Genomic DNA, 23,360 nt, shown 5'->3' on the forward strand with positions numbered 1-23,360 from the left:
AGGTCACTGGGTTCAGAGAACCAACAGACATGAGTCTTTTGTACCTTAGTTAACCTGATCACATTGGCTGGGGAAAAAAAAAAAAAGATTAAAATATAGACTGGGGGCTTCCCTGGTGGTGCAGTGGTTAAGAATCTGCCTGCTAATGCAGGGGACACAGGTTCGATCCCTGGCCCGGAAAGATCCCACACTGTGGAGCAGCTAAGCCCATGTGCCACTACTACTGAGCCTGCGCTATCGAACCTGTGTGCCACAACTACTGAAGCCCCCGCGCCTAGAGCCCATCCTTTGCAACAAGAGAAGCCACGACAATGAGAAGCCCGCCCACGGCAACAAAGAGTAGCCCTGGCTCGCTGCAACTAGAGAAAGCCCACACATAGCAAGAAGACCCTACACAGCCAAAAATAAAAACAAATAAATTAATTTAAAAAAATGTAGACTGGGAACTTTTATGAACTCAAAAAATTATAGGCCTTCCCTGGTGGTGCAGTGGTTAAGAATCCTCCTGCCAGTGCAGGGGACACGGGTTCAAGCCCTGGTCCGGGAAGATCCCACATGCCGCGCAGCAACTAAGGCCCTGCGCCATAACTACTGAGCTTGCTCTCTAGAGCCCACGAGCCACAGCTACTGAGTCCCGTGCCTAGAGCCTGTGCACCGCAACAAGAGAAGCCACCACAATGAGAAGCCTGTGAACTGCAACAAGAGTAGCCCCCGCTCACTGCAACTAGAGAAAACCCGCGCACAGCAACGAAGACCCAGTGCAGCCAAAAATAAAAATAAATCAATAAATAAATTTTTAAAAAAGAAAACAAAATTGTAATCCAGAATATTTTCTGCACACATGCGTGTTAGATTAAAACCTATGGAAATGTCAAAACATGACACTACCCCCAATCCCAGGCAAATTTTATTATGGAAAACTTAAGAGCCACATTATTTTTCCAGTTCTTCAAGTGGAATAAGCATCAATAAAAGACTGGCTAGGAACACAGGATTATTGTGCTTTTAGGCCCCAAAGAATTTCATGTTCTGGGGAGAAGTTAGCTGAGTTTTCTATTTTTCTTAGTGCTGGGAAGTCATCTGTGGAAGATGAAGTCATCCAAGACAGCTGGTGAAACAATTTCCCTTGATAGCTACTGACAGGGTGTAATGAGCCACCCAATCGAGACATTCTCAAGGGCTGAGAAGTTCTTTGGATGACCCTAGTCTTTTTATTTCTCACAACTCCACCGCACTAGGAATTAATGACAAAGTCCTTGGTTGGACCAAAATCAAATACTCTAAATTAATCAGACTGTTAGCCTTTCTTTTTCTCTGCTGTTTTTTCCTACCCTGCCAATTATGACTGTGGAAAAAAAAATTAACTACACATCAGCATCAAATAGGCCTTTTAATGTCATTTTTACATCTAGTTGATGACTACATAAATGTTCAGTGAGCAATACTTTGAAAGTTTCATGTTTGAAATTTTTCATAATGAAATTTTGGGGGAAATATTTTCTCAGAGTACTAGTTGCATCTTAGTGAGTAGCAAAAACCAAAAGTCTTTTGGAGAGTACAGCTCAGAGCTGAAACAAGTTCAGATATAGGTTTCTAGTAGCTTTCCACTTACCGAGCCAGTAACAGTGAAAATTACTTCAAACTCATGAACTGTAGATATAGCCTCTCTCCTCTGAATTAAGATGTCCACAGAAAACCCTTTCAGGTTAAACATAGCACATCATCCAGAAATTCTACTTCTAGATATATACACAAAAGAATTGAAAAGAAGGATTCAAACTGATACTTGTATGTCAATGTTCATAGAAGCATTATTCACAATAGCCAAAAGGTAGAAGCAAGCTCCTGTCAATCAAAGAATAAATGGATAACAAAATTCCATATAGTAGAATATCAGCCACAAAAAGGAACGAAATTCTGAAACATACTACAATATGGATGGACCTTAAAAACAAGGTATGAAATAAGCCAGACACAAAAGGTCAAATAATTGTGTGATTCTCTTACGTGAAGTACTGAGAGTTCCCAGATTTATAGAAAGTGGAATAGAGGTTGCCAGGGGCTGTGGGAGAAAGGAATGGGGAGTTAGTATTTAATGGGAAGTTTGTTTGGAGTGATGAAAAAGTTTTGGAGATGTACAGTGGTGATGGTTGCTGAACTTAGAAATGGTTCAAATGGTAAATTTTATGTTATGTACATTATACCACAGCACCCTTACACTGAGCACATGGCTCATCCTCCCAAATTTATAGTCTGAATTAAGTTTATTAGCATGTTCCCTCCCACAATGCTTTGCTTCATTCTCCACTCAAAAGTAAGTGAAATCAAGCAACCGAATACTGAGAAACAGCTTATATATATTTCCGAGACATCTTAATATGGTTGTATAGTTTTCAGCCCATTAATAATTAAGGGTTTTGCCCTGAGGTTCCAACTCACCTTTCTGAAATAGGAACCTTGCTTATTGGGAACGATGAGGAGGGGCGGGTTTTCTTTAGCTTTGCGCAGTGGCAGTATCGTAGCCAATGAGGTTTATCCGAGGCGCGATTATTGCTAATTGAAAACTTTTCCCAATACCCCGCCGTGACGACTTGAAATATAGTCGGCATTGGCAATTTTTGACAGTCTCTACGGAGACTGAATAAAGCAAGTTTAAAAGAAGTGTTTCGTATTCAGCATGGGATTATAGGAAGCGTTGCTTAGTGTGCACTGTGTCACCAGTAAGTTATTTAAAGGTTTTTCCGGTTGCAAGTTCTTAGAGTGTATTGGTTTTGGTTCCGTTATTAGTATGAATGGTTAGTTTGTAGAAATGATTCGTTTTATACCTTTTTAACCAAGCCAGTTTTACTTGTCCGTTGTGTATGGCTGCGTGTTTGTTGTCTTAGGTATTGAGGAGTGAAATTGTAATTCTTTTTTAAAATATTTTTTGCTGGATTCAACACCCACACGACCATCTCCTTGTCCCGTGTCGGCTGTTTCTTTTTCTTTTTTTTTTTTTTTGTTGTCGCTGGTTCTTAGAAAGCGAGTCTCAAGCGGACGGTCTCGGTGATGTCATGGTTATTTGCATAAAATTTCCCAGCGTCCTTAGCAAAAGACGTTTTTATTTCCGAAAGATTAGGGTGCGACAACAGATGCTCCAAAAAACAGCAGCTCCTCGCCCACACTGGTCTTAAATAAGAATGTTAGCTGGGAAGTGCTTCATATCTCCCAGCTCGTTGTCAGTCACTCACCCTCATAGTAAAGGCAGCTGTCATCCATGGGGGAGCTAGGTGCGCGATTACAGTCTTTAGCTTTGCGCAGTGGCAGTATCGTAGCCAATGAGGTTTATCCGAGGCGCGATTATTGCTAATTGAAAACTTTTCCCAATACCCCGCCATGACGACTTGAAATATAGTCGGCATTGGCAATTTTTGACAGTCTCTACGGAGACTGAAAGAAGCAAGTTTAAAAATAGCTCTTCATTTAATGTTTTTTTTTTAAGTGGTAGGTTGTCCTGCTGTGGTGGTTCTTCTGAGAACTTTTTATTTGCTCCGGGGTTTTTTTTTTTTTATTGTCAGCAGGGGGCGGAGGCGAGTGTGCTACGTGATTAGCTGCTTCAGGGTGTGCTTGCGTTTAAAAAGACTGAGTTGTGGGGTTTTTTGTTTTCCTAAGTAGTATCGCAGTTCCGGTGCTTTATAACCCACCAGAAGTAGTTTTGGTTTAGATAGTTGCGGTTTGGAAGCTCACAGTTAAACCTAGTGACCAGCTACGTTTCCATTACCACCAAGTTGGACAAGGACTCTTCAGAGGGTTACAGGTTCGCAGGAACGAACGGGAATCTGACGATATCTCATCCAAATATTTTTTAAAGCAACCAGCGGGAACGGACACGGTAGACTTTTTCAGGTCCCACTGTTGGAGTCCCGTGCACAGCTGCGCTTGGAATTAAATCCTCTTACTCTTAGTGAGGTGCTGGTTTCCACTATACCGGCTGCCTCTAGTCTTGTCCTGTTAGAAAGACCAGTCGTGTCCACGGACAGAAGGCCTGACGAGACCTATTCCTGGGCGTGGCAGATCCAGCTGGACCTGCTTAGGCCACCACCCATGAAACCTTCTGTCCTCTAGCAAAAGAATGTGGCAAGGGCGAAAGTGGTGGCACAGCATCTAATGATTCAAAGCGGCACATTGTGGAAAAGCGCCCTAGCAGCAAATCAGACACAGTCCCTGCTTCAGGGAACTCACCGTTTTGAAACCACAGATAAACAAAATAATTAGATTATTTCAATGTTATAAAGAAAATAAACGGGCATGTGATGGAGCCATCCAGGAAACCAGCCAAGTTCCAACACCACCCACTAGCGAGCACTTACTGTGTGCCAGACTCCACATGAAGTGCTTACTTCTTATGCCAGACTCCACGCAAAGTGCTTAATATGCTTTATTTCATTTAATTCTTACAGAAACCATTCTCCCCATTCTTTTTCTTTTTATACAAACAGCTCTACTGAAGCATAATTGATATTCAATAAACTGCACATATTTAAAGCCTACGATCTGATGAGTTTTGAAAACACACCCATGAAACCATTACTGCAAACCAGCTGGCGAGCACAGCCATTACTCCCCAAAGTTTCCTGGTGTTCCTTTGCAATCCATCCCTCCCTTCCATCTGTTCCCCACTACCCCTCCCCCATTCTGTTGCTATAGATTAGTTTGCATTTTCTAGAATTTTATATGAATGGAATCTACGGTATGTGATTTTCTTGAGATTGACTTTTTTCATCAAACAATATGTCCTTGCAGTCCATCCAGGTTGTTGCATGTGAGTAGTATTCCATTATATGGAAGTACCAGGGTTTGTTCAACCATTCACCCATGGAAGGACATTTGAATTGTTCCTAGTATTTTGCTATCATAAAGCTTCTAAGCGCATTTCTGTACACGTTTTTGTATGAGTGTTAAGTTTTTAATTCTCTGGGTCGTATTGTCAGTTGCATGTTTACTTTTGTAAGAAGCTGCCAAATTATCTTCCAGAGTGGCTTTCCATTTCCATTTTATTTTCCACCTGCAGTTTAAAAACATGTAGGCAAGTGCCCCTGACTTATTTTTTTTTAATAAATTTATTTATTTATTTATTTTTGGCTGAGTTGAGGCTTTATTGCCACGCGCAGGCTTTCTCTAGTTGCGGTGAGTGCGGTCTACTCTTCGTTGCGGTGCGCGTGCTTCTCATTGAGGTGGCTTCGGAGCACAGGACCTAGGCGCATGGGCTTCAGTAGTTGCCATACGTGGGCTCAGTAATTGTGGCACACGGTGTCTGTTGCTCCACGGCATGTGGGATCTTCCCGGACTAGGGCTTCAACCCGTGTCTCCTGCATCGGCAGGCGGATTCTTAACCACTGCGCCACCAGGGAAGCCCCCGCCCCGCCCCCGCTGCCTTTTTAATTTCCTTCATGACACTGATTTTTTGAAGAGTTCAAGACAGTTATCGTGTAGAAGCCTCACATTCCAACTTCACTGATTGTGTTCCCTTTATTTCCTGTAACCAAGACCACAGCTTGATTCAACAGAACTTCAGAGATGGTGTTGTGAACTTTGTATTGCATCTGCCACTATAATCGATGATGAGTTTAAGCGCCAGGGTAAAGCAGTAACTGCTCTCTCTCTATTGTAAAAGTGCACTTTCCCCTATGTAATCAGTAGTCTGTGGAATGAACAATCCTTGACATTTGGTAATAAAAGCCCTTTGCTTTCCACAACTCCTCCCTTAAACCACTTCCTGATCAGTCATCAAAATATGACTAAGTACTATAAATTAATGTCACTTCTTCTCTGGAACCTAGGGTAGGTTTGCTGGGACCAAGGAATATCCTGTGTTCAGGACCTGTGGTCCCAGGAAAGGGAAGAAGAGTCCCCTGCGGAGCCAATGTATTACAACTGAGCAAATATGATGGAAAGAGGGGGTCAGTGATCACTACCCAAAGGGGTCTCCTGAAGACCCCACTACGATTGTGGGAACGACAAGAGGAGCCGACGTGTGCTACCCAGAGGCTGAAATTTCAAGGAGCTAAAAATGTCCTTGATAGTGTGGTCTGAAAATGCACTCCAACCATTTCTTTTCATCTTAGCTTGTTGCCAAGATGAATAATCTGGTGTCAAAACAGGCCTGGAGGAGACAGAACATGAATGCTCCCTCCCATGGCAAATTTTGTATTGATTGGAAAGTCAGATGATGCTCTGGCAAACACTCATGTGAGTGTGTGTGTGTGTGTGATTTTCTTAGAATTTATAATAGCAAGTAAGTAAAATAATGACTCATTTGTAAGCATACAAGTAAGAAAAGCATGGAAAAACCACCAAGGGACTTCCCTGGTGGCACAGTGGTAGAGAATCTGCCTGCCAATGCAGGGGACACAGGTTCGAGACCTGGTCTGGGAAGATCCCACATGCTGCAGAGCAACTAGGCCCGTGAGCCACAACTACTGAGCCTGCACGTCTGGAGCTTGTGCTCTGCAACAGGAGAGCCCGTGACAGTGAGAGGCCTGCGCACCGCGATGAAGAGTGGCCCCCGCTCACCACAACTGGAGAAAGCCCTCGCACAGAAACAAAGACCCAACACAGCCAAAAATAAAATAAAATTTAAAAATTAATTTAAATGACATAAAATTAAAAAAAAAAAAAAGAATCTGCCTGCCAAGGCAGGGGACATGGGTTCGATCCCTGGTCTGGGAAGATCCCACATGCCGCTGAGCAACTAAGCCCGTGTGCCACAACTACTGAGCCTGCGCTCTAGAGCCTGCAAGCCACAACTACTGTGCCACAACTACTGAAGCCCGTGTGCCTAGAGCCCATGTTCTGCAACAAGAGAAGCCACCGCAATGAGAAGCCCACGCACCACAACAAAGAGTAGCCCCCACTCGCCACAACTAGTGGAAGCCGGCACGCAGCAGTGAAGACCCAATGCAGCCAAAAATAAAATAAATTAAAAACTTATTTTACAAAAACCACCAAAAGGGACTTCCCTGGTGGCGCAGTGGTTAGAATCTGCCTGCCAATGCAGGGGACACGGGTTTGAGCCCTGCTCCAGGAAGATCCCACATGCCGCTGAGCAACTAAGCCCGTGTGCCACAACTACTGAGCCTGCGCTCTAGAGCCCGCGCGCTGCAACTACTGAGCCCGTGTGCTGCAACTACTGAAGCCCCCGTGCCTAGAGCCTGTGCTCTACAACAAGAGAAGCCACCACAATAAGAAGTCTGTGCACCACAATGAAGAGTAACCCCCACTCACCACAACTAGAGAAAGCCCGCGTGCAGCAGCAAAGACCTAATGCAGCCAAAAATAATGAATAAATGGATTTGCCTTTAAAAATAAATAAATAAAATAAATAAATAAATAATTTTTTAAAAAACCACCAAAAATATGAACAAAAAGCTTAAGGAAAGCAAAACAATTTTTTTAAAGGTAAAATTTATAGAATATACATGTGATATTTTGCTCTCAGCTCTACTGGAATCTTTCTTTGTCTGGGTAGTTTGAGTTACAATGACTTTTTTTTTTTAATTGAAGTAAAATTCACAGAATGTAAAATTAACACATCTGCAAGTGGATCCATGTGATTTTTACATATTATTGGTTTCAGTTTCACAACCTAATTTTTTTCTGGTTGTAAAATTACTGCATGTTGGTATATAAAATCCAAACATTATATATATGCAGCAGTGACAGTTGAAGATCACCATAATCCCACCTCCATGGCTAGAGAAAATAGCCACAGATAGGTGAGATTATTCCTCTCCAAATTGTTCTATTTACGTGTCACCCTGATTATTAACAAACATTGGATTATATTCTACATTCAGTTCTAATATTTACTTTTTCTTTCTGCTAAACTAATATATGGTGGACCTATTTTCCATGTCAGCATATAGCTCCCCCCTTCCCATATGGATATATCCCACTTCAGCTAACCAATCCCTAGGGATGGACATTTGGGTTGTTTCCAGTTTTTCCCCATTATAAGCAATGCTATGATGAACATCCTTGGATGTGCATCTTTGCCTCCTCATAGGGTTTTTGGGGGTGAATTTTGCCTACCAGTGTGCTGTTTCTGGGGGAAATTTCTGTAGATGAGATTGCTTGCACAAAAACCATTCACATTTTGCATTTTAATTTTTTTTTTTTTTTTTTTTTTTTTTTTTGGCTGCACCGTGCAGCTTGTGGAATCTTAGTTCCCCAGCCAGGGATTGAACCTACAGCCTCTGCAGTAAAAAAGGAGTCCTAACCACTGGACCACCAGGGAATTCCCCATATTTTGTATTTTAAAAGATGCTCCCAAGTTGGGTGCCCCAAGACTGTACTGTGTATTCTCCCACAAAGCCACATAGGAGAGCGTCTGCAGAATATTCGATGTGTACGTTTGAAGTGCTGCGGCTTTCACAGGACTCTTCTGGGTTAGGGAGGGGAAGAAGGAGGAGGGTGAATTCATATCCAGTTCCAACAATTAGTTGTTCTCTAGCTCCTTTCCAGGCAGAAAGCAGAGAGAAGGGGCTGGCTTGGGTGAGGTAATCCTGACCCTCTCCCCTTCCACCATGTATGGAAATATCCTTGGAAACATCAGTTCCAGATGGAGCCAACCCCCACCCCACCCCCTCCCACCCTGTCGCCCAAGCCAGCCTGGACCTACTGGCTCCAGGGGACAGAAAAGCTGGACTCTGAAGAGTATCTCAGCAGGGAACGGGTCCACCAGCCCCCAAACAATCTTCCCAGTGTAAGTCCCTGCAGGCTGTCTGCAAGAATCACTGGCTTCTCTAGGTTAAAAATATCCTGTGCCCAAGGGGCCTTCAGTGTCTGTCTCAGAAGAGAGCTGGCTTATAGCTCTCCATCACTGGGGAAATGAACTGAGACCAATTGATTTTTTTTTTTCCATGAAGCTTTGAAACCAGACTTTCTGGGTTCAAATCTTTGCTCCACTATTCACTAGCTGCGTGACCCTAGGCTACTTACTTAATTTCTCTGTGCCTCAGTTCTCTGGCTGTAAAAGGAGTGTCAGATCATCACATCTATCTCAGAAGCCAGTGGGTCTCCACCCTGGCTGAGCACTTAAAATCACCTGGGGAGCTTTTAAAAATCCTCTTGCCCAGGCTGCATTCTGGGTCAATTCAATCAGAATTTCTAAGCGTTAATTCTGGGCAAAAAATATATTTTAAAGCTTCCCAGGGACTTCCCTGGTGGCGCAGTAGTTAAGAATCCACCTGCCAGAAAACTATAAGACACTGATGAAAGAAATTAAAGATGATACAAACAAATGGAGAGATATACCATGTTCTTGCATTGAAATAATCAACATTGTGAAAATGACTATACTACCCAAAGTAATCTACAGATTCAATGCAATCCCTATCAAACTACCAATGGCATTTTTCACAGAACTAGAACAAAAAATTTCACAATTTGTATGGAAACACAAAAGACCCCAAATAGCCAAAGCAATCTTGAGAACAAAAAATGGAGCTGGAGGAATCAGGCTCCTGGACTTCAGACTATACTACAAATCTACAGTAATCAAGACAGTATGGTACTGTCACAAACACAGAAATATAGATAAATGGAACAGGATAGAAAGCCCACAGATAAACCCATGCACATATGGTCACCTTATTTTTGATAAAGGAGGCAAGAATATACAATGGAGAAAAGACATCCTGTTTAATAAGTAGTGCTAGGAGCACTGGACAGCTACATGTAAAAGAATGAAATTAGAGCACTCCCTAACACCATACACAAAAATAAACTCAAAATAGATTAAAGACCTAAATGTAAGGCCAGGCACTATAAAACTCTTAGAGGAAAACATAGGCAGAACACTCTATGACATAAATCACAGCAAGATCCTTTTTGACCCACCTCCTAGAGAAATGGAAATAAAAGCAAAAATAAACAAATGGGACCTAAGGAAACTTAAAAGCTTTTGCACAGCAAAGGAAACCATAAACAAGACGAAAAGGCAACCCTCAGGATGGAAGAAAATATTTGCAAATGAAGCAACTGACAAAGGATTAATCTCTAAAATTTACAAGCAGCTCATGCAGCTCAATATCAAAAAAGCAAACAACCCAATACAAAAATGGGCAGAAGACCTAAATAGACACTTCTCCACAGAAGATATACAAATTGCCAACAAACACATGAAAGGATGCTCAACGTCACTAATCATTAGAGAAATGCAAATCAAAACTGTAATGAGGTATCACCTCACACCAGTCAGAATGGCCATCATCAAAAAATCTACAAACAATAAATGCTGGAGAGGGTGTGGAGAAAAGGGAACCCTCTTGCACTGTTGGTGGGAATGTAAATTGATACAGCCACTATGGAGAACAGTATGGAGATTCCTTAAAAAACTAAAAATAGAACTACCATATGACCCAGCAATCCCACTACTGGGCATATACCCCGAGAAAACCATAATTCAAAAAGAGACATGTACCACAATGTTCATTGCAGCTCTATTTATGATAACCTAAGTTATCATAAGGAAGCAACCTAAGCAACCTAAGTGTCCAACGACAGATGAATGGATAAAGAAGATGTGGCACACATATACAATGGAATATTACTCAGCCATAAAAAGAAACAAAATTGAGTTATTTGTAGTGAGGTAGATGGACCTAAAGTCTGTCATACAGAGTGAAGTTAATCAGAAAGAGAAAAACAAATACCATATGCTAACACATATACATGGAATCTAAAAAAAAAAAAAAAAGGTTCTGAAGAACTTAGGGGCAGGATAGGAATAAGGACGCAGACGTAGAGAATGGACTTGAGGACACGGGGAGGGGGAAGGGTAAGCTGGGACGAAGTGAGAGAGTGGCATGGACATATATATACACTACCAAACGTAAAATAGATAGCTAGTGGGAAGCAGCGCATAGCACAGGGAGATCAGTTCGGTGCTTTGTGACCACCTAGAGGGGTGGGTACAGAGGATGGGAGGGAGACGCAAGAGGAAGGAGGTATGGGGATATATGTATATGTATAGCTGATCACTTTGTTATACAGCAGAAACTAACACACCATTGTAAAGCAATTATACTCCGATAAAGATGTTTTTTTAAAAAAAAAAAGAATCCACCTGCCAATGCAGGGGACACGGGTTCGATCCCTGGTCTGGGAAGATCCCACATGCCGCAGAGCAACTAAGCCCGTGCACCACAACTACTGAAGCCCGCGTGCCTAGAGCCCGTGCTCTGCAACAAAAGAAGCCACCACGATGAGAAGCCTGTGCACGGCAATGAAAGGTAGCCCCCGTTCAACGCAACTAGAGAAAGCCCGCACAACAACGATGATCCAACACCGCCAAAAAAATAAAAACTTCCCAGGTCATTCCAATGTGCCAGTGCTGTAGAGATTTTGTGGGTATTACATGAGATAATATAGGAAAAAGGCTCCCCATGGTGCCTGACACAGAGTTATATGCTTTGGTGAGGATTGTGGGGCCAATTATCCAAGCCTGGGTGGTGGTCAGGGAAGGCCTCCTGGAGGAGGGGGTGTTGAGCTGTGAACTGAAGGAGGAGAGAAGTTAACCAGGAGAAAGAGGACAGGATGCCTTTTAGCCGGGGTATCAGTACCTGCAGGGTTCTGGAGCCAGGAGGATGTGGCCTCTTGGAGGAATTGAAAGTCATTCCCAGAAATTCCCTGGCAGTCCAGTGGTTAGGACTCCACTCTTTCACTGCTGAGGGCCTGGGTTCAATCCTTGGTCAGGGACCTATGATCTGACAAGCTGCATGGTGCAGCCAAAAAATTGAAGTCTTTCCCTGTGACTGGAGCTGAGAAAGGAGAAAGGAGAGTTGGTGGAAAATCACTGGGCTTTATTCTGCTGTGAGGAAGATTTTAAGCAGGACAATGAGGGGGGGTGCCCTCCCCCCAAATTCAGAAACAGCAGGGCCTCCTCAAGGCGTTGTGTTCAAACCCTCTGGGGAACTTGAACTTGCCAAGGGGTGTGTGACACAGTCCCCAAGCTCCCCTTCAGGAGCCATGTCCTAGACTGTAAAGTCAGACAGTCCTGGGTTTGAATCCCGACTTTGCCACTTCGTACTTGTGTGGCCTTGGGCACATGACCTCATTTATGAGCCTTAGTTTCCTGGCCTGGAAAATAGGCATAAAACCCCCATTGGATCTTCGTGAGGATTAAATGAGATGATAATGTAAAAGACTTAACATGTTGCTTCCCACGTGCTAAACAATAAATGTTCCCAATATGTGTGTCAATGTGTGTAAAAGACTGCTCTAGAAGAATCTACAACTGGTCATTAATTTTGGGGGGATTATGGATACTTTTAATTTTTATATCTCGGTTTATCTGTTGTTGTTTTTCTAAAATTCTTTCTGCAATGAACAACTACTGTTTTTGTAAAGAAAACTTCCACATCTGTATTGTAAGCTCTGGAATTTATTCTTCTAAATCTTTTCTTCCCCTTCATCCCCTCTTTCTTCCCAACATCAATTAGTGCAGTGGTAAACTTAGTTCATTAAATGGGTACTTAACAAATGTTATTCACACAACATATTTTTATTCAGCACCTACTATGTGCCGTGTCCTGTGTCAGGTACTGGGGTAGAGCAGGGAATGAGACAGACTTAGTCTCTGCCTTCCTGAAGCCTAGAATCTGGTAGGAGATGGACAGATGCAAACGAGTGCATAAGAAGTGTTTAATTACAGCCGTCCCTCGTTATCTGCGATTGGTTCCAAATGTACCAAAATCCCTGGATGCTTAAGTGCCATAGTCGGCCCTCTGTATCTTCAGTTCTGCATTCGCAGATTCAGTTAACCATGGGTTGTGTAGTACTATCTGAATTTATTGAAAAAAAAAATCTGCTTGTAGGTGGAACTGCTCCATTCAAACCAGTGTTTTCCAAGAGTCAACTGTATAATTATGAGGAGTGCTTTCAGGGTGCTAAAAAAAAAAGGTCTTAATAACAGGAGCCCTGACATAGTCTACCAGGCCAGGGAACGGTTTTCTGGGGGAATGGCTTTTAGGTTGAAATGCCCCCCAAATAATGATGCCAGCTATCATTTAAATCTGTGCTGTCCAGTGTGGTAGCCCCTAGTCACATGTGGCTACTGAGCCCTTGGACTGTGGCTAGTGGAAATGAAATGTGCTGTCAGTGTAAAATGCACATATGATTTCAAAGACTTCCTATTTAAAAAAGTGAGGTATCTCACTGATATTTTTTATATTGATTACAAGTTGAAATGATAACATTTAGGATAGACTGGATTAGGTAAAATATACTAAGATTATTTTTAACTGTTTCTTTTTATCTTTTTTAATGTGGCTACTAGAAAATTTTTAATTACTAATTTTAAAAGTTTTTAATTACTAATTTAAAAATTTAAAAATTTTTAATATGTGGCTTGCATTTTGTTTCTAGGGGATAGCACTGAGTTAGAGAGTGCTTGTTAGCGACAAGGATTATGCTAAGTAGTAAATGTGTAGTATCTTGTTTAATCCTATGATGACTCTGATAGGTAGGTATTATTTATCTTCTTTCTACAGAGGAGGAAACTGGCACAAAGAGTGAATTGTTTGAGATTCAGCACCAGCAAGGAACAAAGCTGGCATTAGCACCTGGGTGGAGTCAGTCCAATGAGCTGTGCACTTAACCTCTACCCCACACTGCTAAGCAGAGGGGTCCGTGGGCTGTGACAGGAAGAGGCATCAAGAGCCATCCAGGTGGAAGGAACAGCACGTGTCTGAAAACACTGACATTCCATGGACTAGAGGGCCTCAGAACATTCGGCTGTGGAGTGATTCCATGCAGGATCTACTTTCTTGGAGGCTGTTTTCTCACCGTGAGGACCCTGAATTCAGTTTTGGCAGGGCTGTCCATCAATGTCCTGTCAATGTCAGTTCTTTTTTTTTTTTTCTTTTTGAGACTATTTTCCGTCAACCTATTTCCATTTCAAGAGTTTGTGGAAGAAGAGCTTAAGACCACTCAGTGGTTGTTCTACCCATTCAGTGGCCTGAGTAGTGGGAGCTGCAGACCCGCCTTCAGTGGGGCATTGCTGAATAGGCACAGAGGGCACCTGCACACCTTCGGACCAGTCTGCCACCTCAGGTTGAGCAGCAATGAACTCAGGAGGTGGGGCGGTCCATTCACCCTGAAATTCCTCCTTGGTCACAGCCTTCTCAGCTGCTGCCTGCTCCTCCTTTTCAATCTCTTCAGGATCTCTGTAGAAGTAGAGATCAGGCATGACCTCCCATGGGTGTTCACAGTAGATGGTGCCACACACGTGCAGAACTTCCCGGGTAAGTATCCACCACATCAGACCCACTGAGTGAGCTCCCCTGTTGCACGGGATGCCAATGTCCACACAGTGCAGAGGAGAAGCTGTTACACAGACCAATGGTAGGCAGGTTAACGTAAGGGGCCCCTGTGAGAGGCTGGTGGTCAGCCCTGGGATCAGTAACCACCAGAAGTCTTGGCTCCTGGAAGGCTGCCTGGATCTGGTTAGTGAAGTTTCCAGGAGTGAAGTGGTCAGCAATAGGAGTGGCTCCAGTGGCAGCAGCAAACTTCAGCCCAGCTCACTGGCCAGTATTCCTGGAGGATATGACACTGACATCACCTGGGTTTTCAACGGCAACAGTGGTACGAGCTGCCAACAGAAACTTCTCCCAGGTTCCCTTCAGACTTATGACGTAGGTGCCATCACTTTTCCTTTGTAGATGTACTGTTCCATTTGGAAGTCAAGGTTGGTGCCACCTAAGTGGGTTCCTGCTGCAAGGAATTTGAGGACATCCTCCTCCTTCATTCGCTGGACATCAAGGGCTCCGGACATTGTGAAAATTTCCCTTTAAGTTACGATGGGAAACCAGAGCAACGCCATATGGACCCCTGTCTGGGTAGCGCGGAAAGGCAATGCCAGTTCATCCTTAGGAAGTATGAGAAAACCTGGTTTGAGTTAATCAAGTCTGATGGCTAGGGGATGGGAGTCTCCGAGGGGAGGAAAAAGTGTTTTGTTTTTTTTTTAAAGATCCTTTTCTTAAAAATTTTTATTTATTGATTATTTATTTTTGGCTGCATCAGGTCTTAGTTGCGGCACGCGGTATCTTTCGTTGCAGCACATGGGCTCTTCGTTGCGGTGTGCGGGCTTCTCTCTAGTTGCGGCCTGTGGGCTTCTCTCTAGTTGTGGCTCGCAGGCTCCAGAGCTCTCGGGCTCAGTAGATGTGGCACGCAGGCTTAGCTGCCCTGTGGCATGTGGGATCTTAGTTCCCCAACCAGAGATCGAACCTGTGTCCCCTGCATTGGAAGATGGATTCTTAAACACTGGACCACCAGGGAAGTCCCAGGAAAAGGTATTTTGGGGCTCTTTACATTAGGAAATCCCAAGCAGGGGTCTGAGTGTCCAACATCACCAACACTGAACTCCAAAGACTGAGTTCTCCTTAGAACTCCAACCACCAAGGGCAAAATTGATGGCTCAATTGATGTCTTGTTTTTCCTCTCCAGGGAATATTGCTTTGAAAAAGGTTTGAGACCTTTGAGACAGGGACAAGTGTATGTCCTGGTATTGGTTTAAGGATAATGGTTTCACCTGGCACAGTAGCAGGTCTCCCGCACAGGCCTTAGCAAAGAATTTCCAGGTTCAGATCCCAGTCTTCCCACTTAATAGCTCTGTGACCTTGGGTAACTCAATCTCTTTATTCTTAACTTTTCCAACTGGAAAAGGGGATAATAGCGGTCATCTCCTAGGCTTGTGGTCAGAATTAAATGCAAAAAAGCATGGAAAGCACCCAGCCCACAGCCTGTTCATTATATTGATAGTACAATTATAATTGTTACTATTGTTTTGAAGAGAACACATTTGACCTCCTCTAGAGGAAATGTGACATTACATCCGCGTTGTAATATCCCCTATTACAGTTTTAGCATACTGTTCGCCCCAGAAACTCCAGGGCTTAATGTGAATTAGACTAATTGTGGGTTCTTCTTTATGCCTCTTCCAGCTTTAGCCCAGTGTGTGATGCAGGGTAGGTGCGCCTGCTAACCTCTCTGTACCCCCATTATCAGTCTTCACCTTGTATTCCATGCTACAATTTCCTTTTAGTTCTTCCAATGCACCATGGTCGCTGTCTTGCCTAAAAGCCTTTGCATATGCTGTCCCAGGCAGCTGGGAATGGTGTGAGGTTATTCATCCTTTATTCAGGCCTGTTTGCTCTTCTGTCTGCCCTTTTGGACTAAATCCCAAGGAGGCAGGCACCATATCAGTCTTATTCATCATTGTATCACCAGCCCCAAAACAGAACCTGTTCGAAGGGAGTGCCAATAAATATCTCATCATTGAGTGTCTTAATCTGCCATTAAACTGTGAACTTTCTGAGGAAAGGGACTACAGTTTGCTTTGTTCCAAGTGTCAGGCACAACATCTGCCAGCCATTCAGCAAATATATATTGAGTGCTTACTATGTGAAACACACAGACTAAGTACAGATATGAGCAAAAATGGACATGGTTTCTGCCCTTGTGCACTTTTAGTCTGAAAGGGAGAGAGACATTTATCAAACAATCCTACCACTAAATGTAAATTACAGCAGAGAGAAGTGCCTACAACACAGAAGTACATGGAAGGTGTTGGAAGGGCATGCAATCGACTGCCTAGCTGGGAAGCAGTCTTAGCTCTTGAATTTTAATGGAGGAGAATGTGGCATCCACAGAGGAGAGCCACTTGGTTCTGCCTTCAAAAAAGAGCTTGTCATCCAGCTTGAGAAATGACAGCTTCCAGATGCAGGGCCTTCATGAAGGACAAGGCCACACACTTTATGGGCATCCCTAGCTGATGGCTGAACATGGTGGGGGAATTGGGGCCTGGACATTTCTGCCCAATGAGGACTCCTCTAATGAAATTTTGTTCCAGGGCTCCCAATTGAGTTGGCTTATCTTTGTCATATCCAAGTTTCTCCTTGCCGTCCTGCCTCTTCCTCTTTCTCTCACACAGGCATTCCTCCAACTCTATCTCAACATCTGCTTCCTGGAGAACCTAACCCAACACAGAGGGTCTTGGCTGGATTTCTGTGGGAAGGGGAACTTTTTTTTTTTTTGGCTGCGTTGGGTCTTTGTTGCTGCGAGTGGGCTTTCTCTAGTTGTGGTGAGTGGGGGCTACTCTTCGTTGTGGAGCACAGGCTCTAGGTGCTCAGGCTTCAGTAGTTGTGGCTCATGGGTTCTATAGCGCAGGCTCAGTAGTTGTGGTGCATGGGCCTAGTTGCTCTGCGGCATGTAGGATCTTCCTGGACAGGGCTCGAACCCTTGTCCCCTGCATTGGCAGGCGGATTCTTAACCACTGTGCCACCAGGGAAGCCCCTATTACCCGATTTCTGAGTCTGTGGGAGCAAAACCCCTCTGGAGTCTGGGATGGCAGTGGGGTGTTTCAGGAAACTATGCCCAGCGCTGGGTGTAACGTCCCTGTAGCTTTTCCTTTACTGTCTAAGGTGGGGTCCTTTTTTGCTCCATGCAGAGTTTCAGAAAAATCTCCGTCTAGGGAGGATGGATATGTGGAAGATTAAAGGATATATAACCTCGAAAATATTGAATCTGGCCCCAAAACCTGGGCTGCGAGCTTCACTGCCATCGATCCAAAGGGCGCCCCGAGAAAAGGTCCTCCAAATGTTGCCGGCCTCTCCTGGTACTGATTTAGGGTCCTCTTGGGAGGCGACTTACTGGGAGATAGACAGACGGACAAATATGACTCTCCAGTGGACAGACATGTGATGAATGAGTGACTGATGGATGGACAGACATAGGTCAGATTGTGAGATGTCAAGACAGCCAGATGGATCTGTTAGCCAGTCAGGCATGTGACTCTCAGACAGAGAAAGACTGACAGAGGGCCTGAAGGCCTGGGAGCGTCCCACCTGCCTGCTCAGCCACAAGGCGGCGCTGCCGCCTCGCCCAGCGGCGCCCACCGTCCAGGCTGCGCGCGCTCTCGTGGGCCGGCGGCGGGGGCGGGTCCAGCGTGCCCACGGGGCGGGGCCAGCAGCCTCGCGGGGGCGACCACGGGAGGAGCGCGCGGCGGGGGCGGGGCGCGCGTGCTCGCGGGGGCAGCTGGGGGCGGGACGCGCGGCGGGCGCGGGCGCGCGCGGCGGCGGCGCGTTCCGTTCCGGGCCGAGGCTCGCGGCGGAAAAGTTGCGCGGCGGTGAAGAGCGGCCCCGGGACGGGCAGCGAGCGCGACGCCGAGCCGGCTGCCGGCGCCCGCGGCCCCGCCATGGACGACCTCGGTGAGTGAGCGGGAGGCCGAAGGAGTAGGCAGTGAGGGGTGCGCGGCCCCAGGCCGGTGCGGGCGCGAGCGAGCGGCAGGCGGAATCTCACCCGCGGCGGCCCGGGTCCCGGCTCTGGTTTCGGCCGGCCCGGGCTCTGCGGGGCCGGGATCCCGCTCTGGGCCTGAGTCCCAGGCCAAGGCCAGCCCCGCACCGTCCTCACAGCTGCCACCCCCTCGCTTCGAGGACAACCCCACCTCCGGACCCTCGACCTCGGGGTTCCACCCCCATCTCCCAGAGCAGCTTCAGGGACCCACGTCAAGGACCCGCCCCATCCGCCTCAGGGACGGGCCCCCACTGCCTGGACCTGACCACCTCCCCAGCTGTGGGACCCTCACTTCACAGACCTTTCCCCCACCCCCATCGCACAGATGGAACACCCAGTTTGGGGATCAGCTGCCTAATCTCACAGGCGGGGCCCTCAATCCCAGGATATGCTCCCACCCCCTCGAGGACCACCCCTTCACAGACTGACATCCTCACTTCAGGGGTAGCCCCACCGAGCCGACGCCTTTCATTTTACAGGTCAGATTCACAAGTTAGAGATAAGCCTCTGATGAGCTTCTGAGCTTCCACAAAGACAAGTTTCCCTCCTGTCCCACTGATCCCCCCCAGTCCATTTCACTGACTGCCCTGGTCACTCTGTGGACCAGCCCCTCCCCTTTTATATCACAGATCAGCCTCATCCTAGAAGAGTAAGCTGGGGAGACAGACTCTGGTGAAATGCCAGAGAAATGAGGTGGGAAGTGGGCCCCAAGGTATGGCCATCTTTGAACTTGTCCAGGCTGGTAACGTTCCCTCCACCCCCGCAGCAGCATAACTTGCGGGAAGCCACGCAGGTAAGGAAGTTAAGATGCCCAGAACAGAGTTTTTACTGTTTTCGTTGAGCTGTTTTAGTGGAGCTCCCAAATTACTCTTCTCAGTTCAGTCTTGATCTGGTGTTAGGGCAGGGGAAAGTATCTCCTGGAACCAGACACTAAACCCAGGGAGCTTGGTGCCAGGGTTCTAGGAATGCCTTGAGTGGTGTGAACTCTGGAGTGGGAGGATTCACTCTCCCTTCCTCCCCTTCACGCCTGTAGCTGCAGGGCCTCTGAGCCGGGGAGTTGAGGAGGGGGGAAAAGTTTCTTCTCTGTAGGAGCCTTGTCTTCCCTCTGTGGACTGTGGGTGGCTTGTGTGACCGCTGATGCTTTCTCTGTCTCAGGCTCTGAGGGGTGGATTCATCAGACAGGACTGATGGGCCTCCCCTGAGCACACAGGGCACTAAATTAAGACTGGCTATTTGTAGGCACTGAATTTCCAAGGGGACAGGGAGGAGGATTGGGACTTGACTGCTTCCCGGAGGCTTCCTTTTGGGATCAGGGTGCCTCCCCACCCCACTGACCCTGAGATCCTGGAGCTGGGTATGGTGTCCGGTCCTGCCTGTTTTGCAGAGTGAGATGGTTGCCAAGCATAGTTCTGCCTTTGGGTCTGGCTTGGCACCCATTTTTCCAACACACTCAAGGTTGGCATGGCTTTCAGACAGGTATTTTTTTTTTTTTTTTCACATGAAAATAACTGAGCTGAAAGGAGGCTGGGGGGGATGTTTTTCGAATCAGGATCTGAAAGTCTCAGTGCTTTCCCAGTGGGAATTTGCGAGCAGAGTTACAGTTTCTGAAACGTTGATGGGGGTTCTGTTGCTTCTAGACAGTCCCCTTGCTGTTTGAAGGACTGAGAAAGTCTTTTTAGAGTTTGCAGTTGAAGCCCGGAATTCCTGTCCTCTGACAGTCTTCCATTTAGGGCCAGGAAACTGAGTTTGTCTCTGAAAAGAAAGAGAGTGCCCTGGCAGAGTGGATTGTAGGAATTTAAATTTGCTGTTCATGGAGTACTTCCCTGTGCCTCAACTCATCTTGTCCTCACAGCAGCCCTTTCTGAGAGCCCTTTAGGGCCACTGCTATCATTACTACCTGCCTTTTACAAATTGAGAAAACTGAGGCTGAGAGAGGTTGATTCACTTGCTGAGGGTTGCACAGCCACAGAATGACAAAATCATGGCTAAAAGCCTAATCCCTAGCTCCTAGGTCTGCAGCTCTGTGTACCCCGAGGCCTTTCTTCCTGAGGAGGGGTCGCAGTGGGGTATGGCTGCCACTTGTAACTTCTGCTGCTTTCCACCATAGACTCCTCAGTTGTCTGAATCTGGGCTGCCCAGCTTCCTTGGCCTAAGCTCCCAGGGGGCCAGCCACGCCTGGCTGAGCGGAGCCTGGGGTGGGAGGAATGGGCTATGCAGGAGGAGAGAGGAATTTGCCTCTGTGCTCAGGCCCCATCAGCTGTCTGGATGGCTGCTCAGCACCCTGCCCGTCAGCTGTTTTCCTAGTTAGGCTGGACACATAGGCCAGGCCTCTTGTTTTTATTTTTCTCCTGAGAGTGCTCTCAGCTGTGAGCCTCTTGGTCCCTGAAACAGGGGTGTTTGACATGTAGCAAGTCTAGAGGGATCAGAGTCTCTGCTGTGACTTTTTTTGGTCTTAAAAAAAATTGGGGAACTCTCCCCTTCCTGTAGCTGTTAGTGACAAACTCACCGTGTGTTGTTTAATAAGTTACAAATTTATAGCTCTCTGGGCAGAAAAACATAAACACAGCATGTCCTGCCCTTCCGTGTGTGTTCTCTCTGCTTTGTGCTGCGGGGTGGCTGCTGGTGGCTTTTCTCATTACTGTTTAGATGCTGGTTTGGCTGGGAGTTCTCCCTGTTCGAGTTCTGGCTGGAGTTTCCTGGACAGAGTTCTCATAACACTGAGATGCACTCTGATTATGTTTTCGGACCTGACTCCTCTCTCTCCCCTCCTTCACGTGTCTAGTGCACTTTGGGGTGGGGGTAGGGACAGTGACCACAGCTGGGGGCTAATAATGATCACGTGCGCTTGATGGGAGCCAGGCATCCTACTCAGCATTCCTTGGTATTATCCCAGCCATTCCGAGAGGGAGGTGTTTAATCTCCGCTTTACAGATGCAGAAATCTGAGTCAGGGAAATTCAGTGGGGGGCACTGGGATTGTAACCCAGATTGATGCAATTCCAGATTTGGTCATCTTCATCATAATAAGGTAGTAAGTGCTCGGTAATTAACCAGGGGGATGAGCCCTGGGGCCTCCTGAGTAATTGCTGGGTACCTTTTACATTTCTGCCCTGGGGGCCATCCCATATGGTCATGGTGGCAAAGGGTGGTCTGGTTCAGGCCTTGATAGCTTTGCCTTTCCCATCCCTTGCAGGGGGAACAGCCAGCTGTTGGCAATGCCCAGTTGCTGCTGGAATCTGGACCTGTCTTCGTGCAGCTTCTCAGCAGTCTTGACCCTCTGGAACACAGTGCCTCATTGTCCTTGGGGGGAGTACTGGGGAGCAGGGGAGTTGCCTGGGGCATTCCGGGCTACGGAGCCTCTCTGTTCCATGGAAAGTCTGGACTTTGGGCTCACCCATCTGTGGTGCCTCTGTGTGTTAGGCTAGGGTCAGGGCACCCAGCTGCTGGCCCTGTGACAGGCGCGGCCCGTGGGGTGATGGTGAGTTCCTAGTGGGGCTCTGTGTCAGGGCCAGATCTTCTCCGGGGCTGTGTGCTAGTGAGGTGCAGAGCTGGGATTCAGACCCTGGAGTGCTGGATTCTTAAGCAGGTGCCCTTTCTGCTGGGCAGCCATAGCTTAGTGTGGAAATGTTCAGGCTGCTGGGGGCCAGAGCCCTGCCACTGTGGGTTTGAAGTCCCTCGAGGGAACATCTCAGTATTCTTTTCTTCCAGTTTCCCCAGGGGTGGCTGTGCATTGGCCAGTGGAAGGCCAAATTAACTGTGGATGTGCTGACCAGCCCTCCTCCCCCGTTTATTCATCGTGCCTGAGTGTGCCTACTCTCCAAAGCTTCCCTTGGGCCTTTACCTTGTTCCAAGGCCAGAGATGTTGAAAAAACTTCCTCCCAGCTTCACTCCCGTTCCAGCCCTCCCCTGGGTTGTCCTGGTCTCAGTGCCTTCGTTAATAATAACAGCTATCTGTAGAACACTTTTTCTTTTTTACAGTGTTTGCAGAACTCTTACTGTAATGTTTATTGAGCACTTACTGTGTGCAGGCCCTGTGCTGGGTACCTTACATACATTGTTTCATTGAATCATGTTGGCCCTATGAGGTGCAGGTTCCGTTATTACTACTACTATCCATTTTACAGATGGTAAAATGGAGGCACAGAAAGGGTGCACCCGCTTGCCCAAGTTCTATAACTAGTGAGTGGCAGAGCTGTGATTTAAATGCAGATTGGGCTTGTAACCATTTTTACATGTCTGTTCATGATACTGGATCAATCTCGGTTACGTGTTTTTTTTAAAAAATTATTTATTTATTTTTATTTTTGGCTGCATTGGGTCTTCATTGCTGCACGTGGGCTTTCTCTAGTTACAGTGAGCGGGGGCTACTTTTCGTTGTGGTGTGCAGACTTCCCACTGCAGTGGCCTCTCGTCGTGGAGCATGGGCTGTAGGTGTGTGGGCTTCAGTAGTTGCAGTGTGTGGGCTCAGTAGTTGTGGCTCGCGGGCTCCAGAGTGCAGGCTCAGTAGTTGTGGCTCCCGGGCTTAGTTGCTCCACAGCATGTGGGATCTTCCCGGACCGGGGCTCGAACCCATGTCCCCTGCATTGGCAGGCGGACTCTTAACCACTGCGCCACCAGGGAAGCCCTTGGGTTGCCTGTTGGTTTGATTGCTTTCCATTTCTAGGATGCTAAAAATCTTTTCTGCCCCTTCCCCCACACACATTCTCTGTTCAGTGTCTCACATCTGTCTTTTTCCTGTTCTCTGTGGCTTCTTCCCTCTCATTTGTTCTTTCATGGGGATGCCATGCTGAGGATGGGATGCTGGGCACTTGTGGCAGTATCTCCTGCTCAGAGGAGGACCTCATTCCTCTCTTACCTGTTACCTCTTCAGGCACCTGTTAGCCTCAAGACAGGGCTGCGAGCTTACAGCACAGCTGCTGCGGAGCACCTGGAGCGGGTTCTGAGCTTCCTCTTTACTCCTTGTGGTTGGAATCAGAGCCCTCTGTGCCCCCCACCCCATACACTCTCCTGTCTTTGTTCAGGTGTTTG

At 46.5% G+C, this 23,360-nt stretch overlaps 1 protein-coding gene, 2 non-coding genes and 1 pseudogene across 18 annotated transcripts in view; 3 read left to right on the forward strand and 1 right to left on the reverse strand.

Moving 5' to 3' along the window:
- The first annotated feature begins 2,496 nt into the window (after positions 1-2,496).
- On the forward strand, positions 2,497-2,637 carry LOC131742967 (U4 spliceosomal RNA). Its single transcript, XR_009331623.1, has one exon. It is a non-coding gene; the product is annotated as a U4 spliceosomal RNA (small nuclear RNA).
- Positions 2,638-3,288: 651 nt separating this feature from the next.
- On the forward strand, positions 3,289-3,429 carry LOC131743010 (U4 spliceosomal RNA). The gene has a single exon (XR_009331670.1). It is a non-coding gene; the product is annotated as a U4 spliceosomal RNA (small nuclear RNA).
- Positions 3,430-13,961: 10,532 nt separating this feature from the next.
- LOC131742566 (small ribosomal subunit protein uS2 pseudogene) lies at positions 13,962-14,830 on the reverse strand (annotated as a pseudogene).
- Positions 14,831-18,086: 3,256 nt separating this feature from the next.
- Positions 18,087-23,360, forward strand: part of PXN (paxillin) — a 44,593-nt gene continuing 39,319 nt past the window's right edge. For 10 of the 16 annotated variants that reach the window (XM_059040508.2, XM_067015361.1, XM_067015365.1 and 7 more), the window contains exon 1: positions 18,113-18,248. In XM_059040508.2, coding sequence (XP_058896491.1) covers positions 18,236-18,248 — 13 coding nt within the window. In that variant the 5' untranslated portion in view covers positions 18,113-18,235. Of the gene's footprint in view, positions 18,249-19,012; positions 19,127-23,360 lie in introns of those variants that run through there. The other 6 variants (XM_067015383.1, XM_067015381.1, XM_067015382.1 and 3 more) reach the window with 6 other exon arrangements.

This window comes from Kogia breviceps, chromosome 15 (assembly GCF_026419965.1).
Source record: "Kogia breviceps isolate mKogBre1 chromosome 15, mKogBre1 haplotype 1, whole genome shotgun sequence".
In the NCBI taxonomy this organism is placed as follows: domain Eukaryota; kingdom Metazoa; phylum Chordata; class Mammalia; order Artiodactyla; family Physeteridae; genus Kogia; species Kogia breviceps.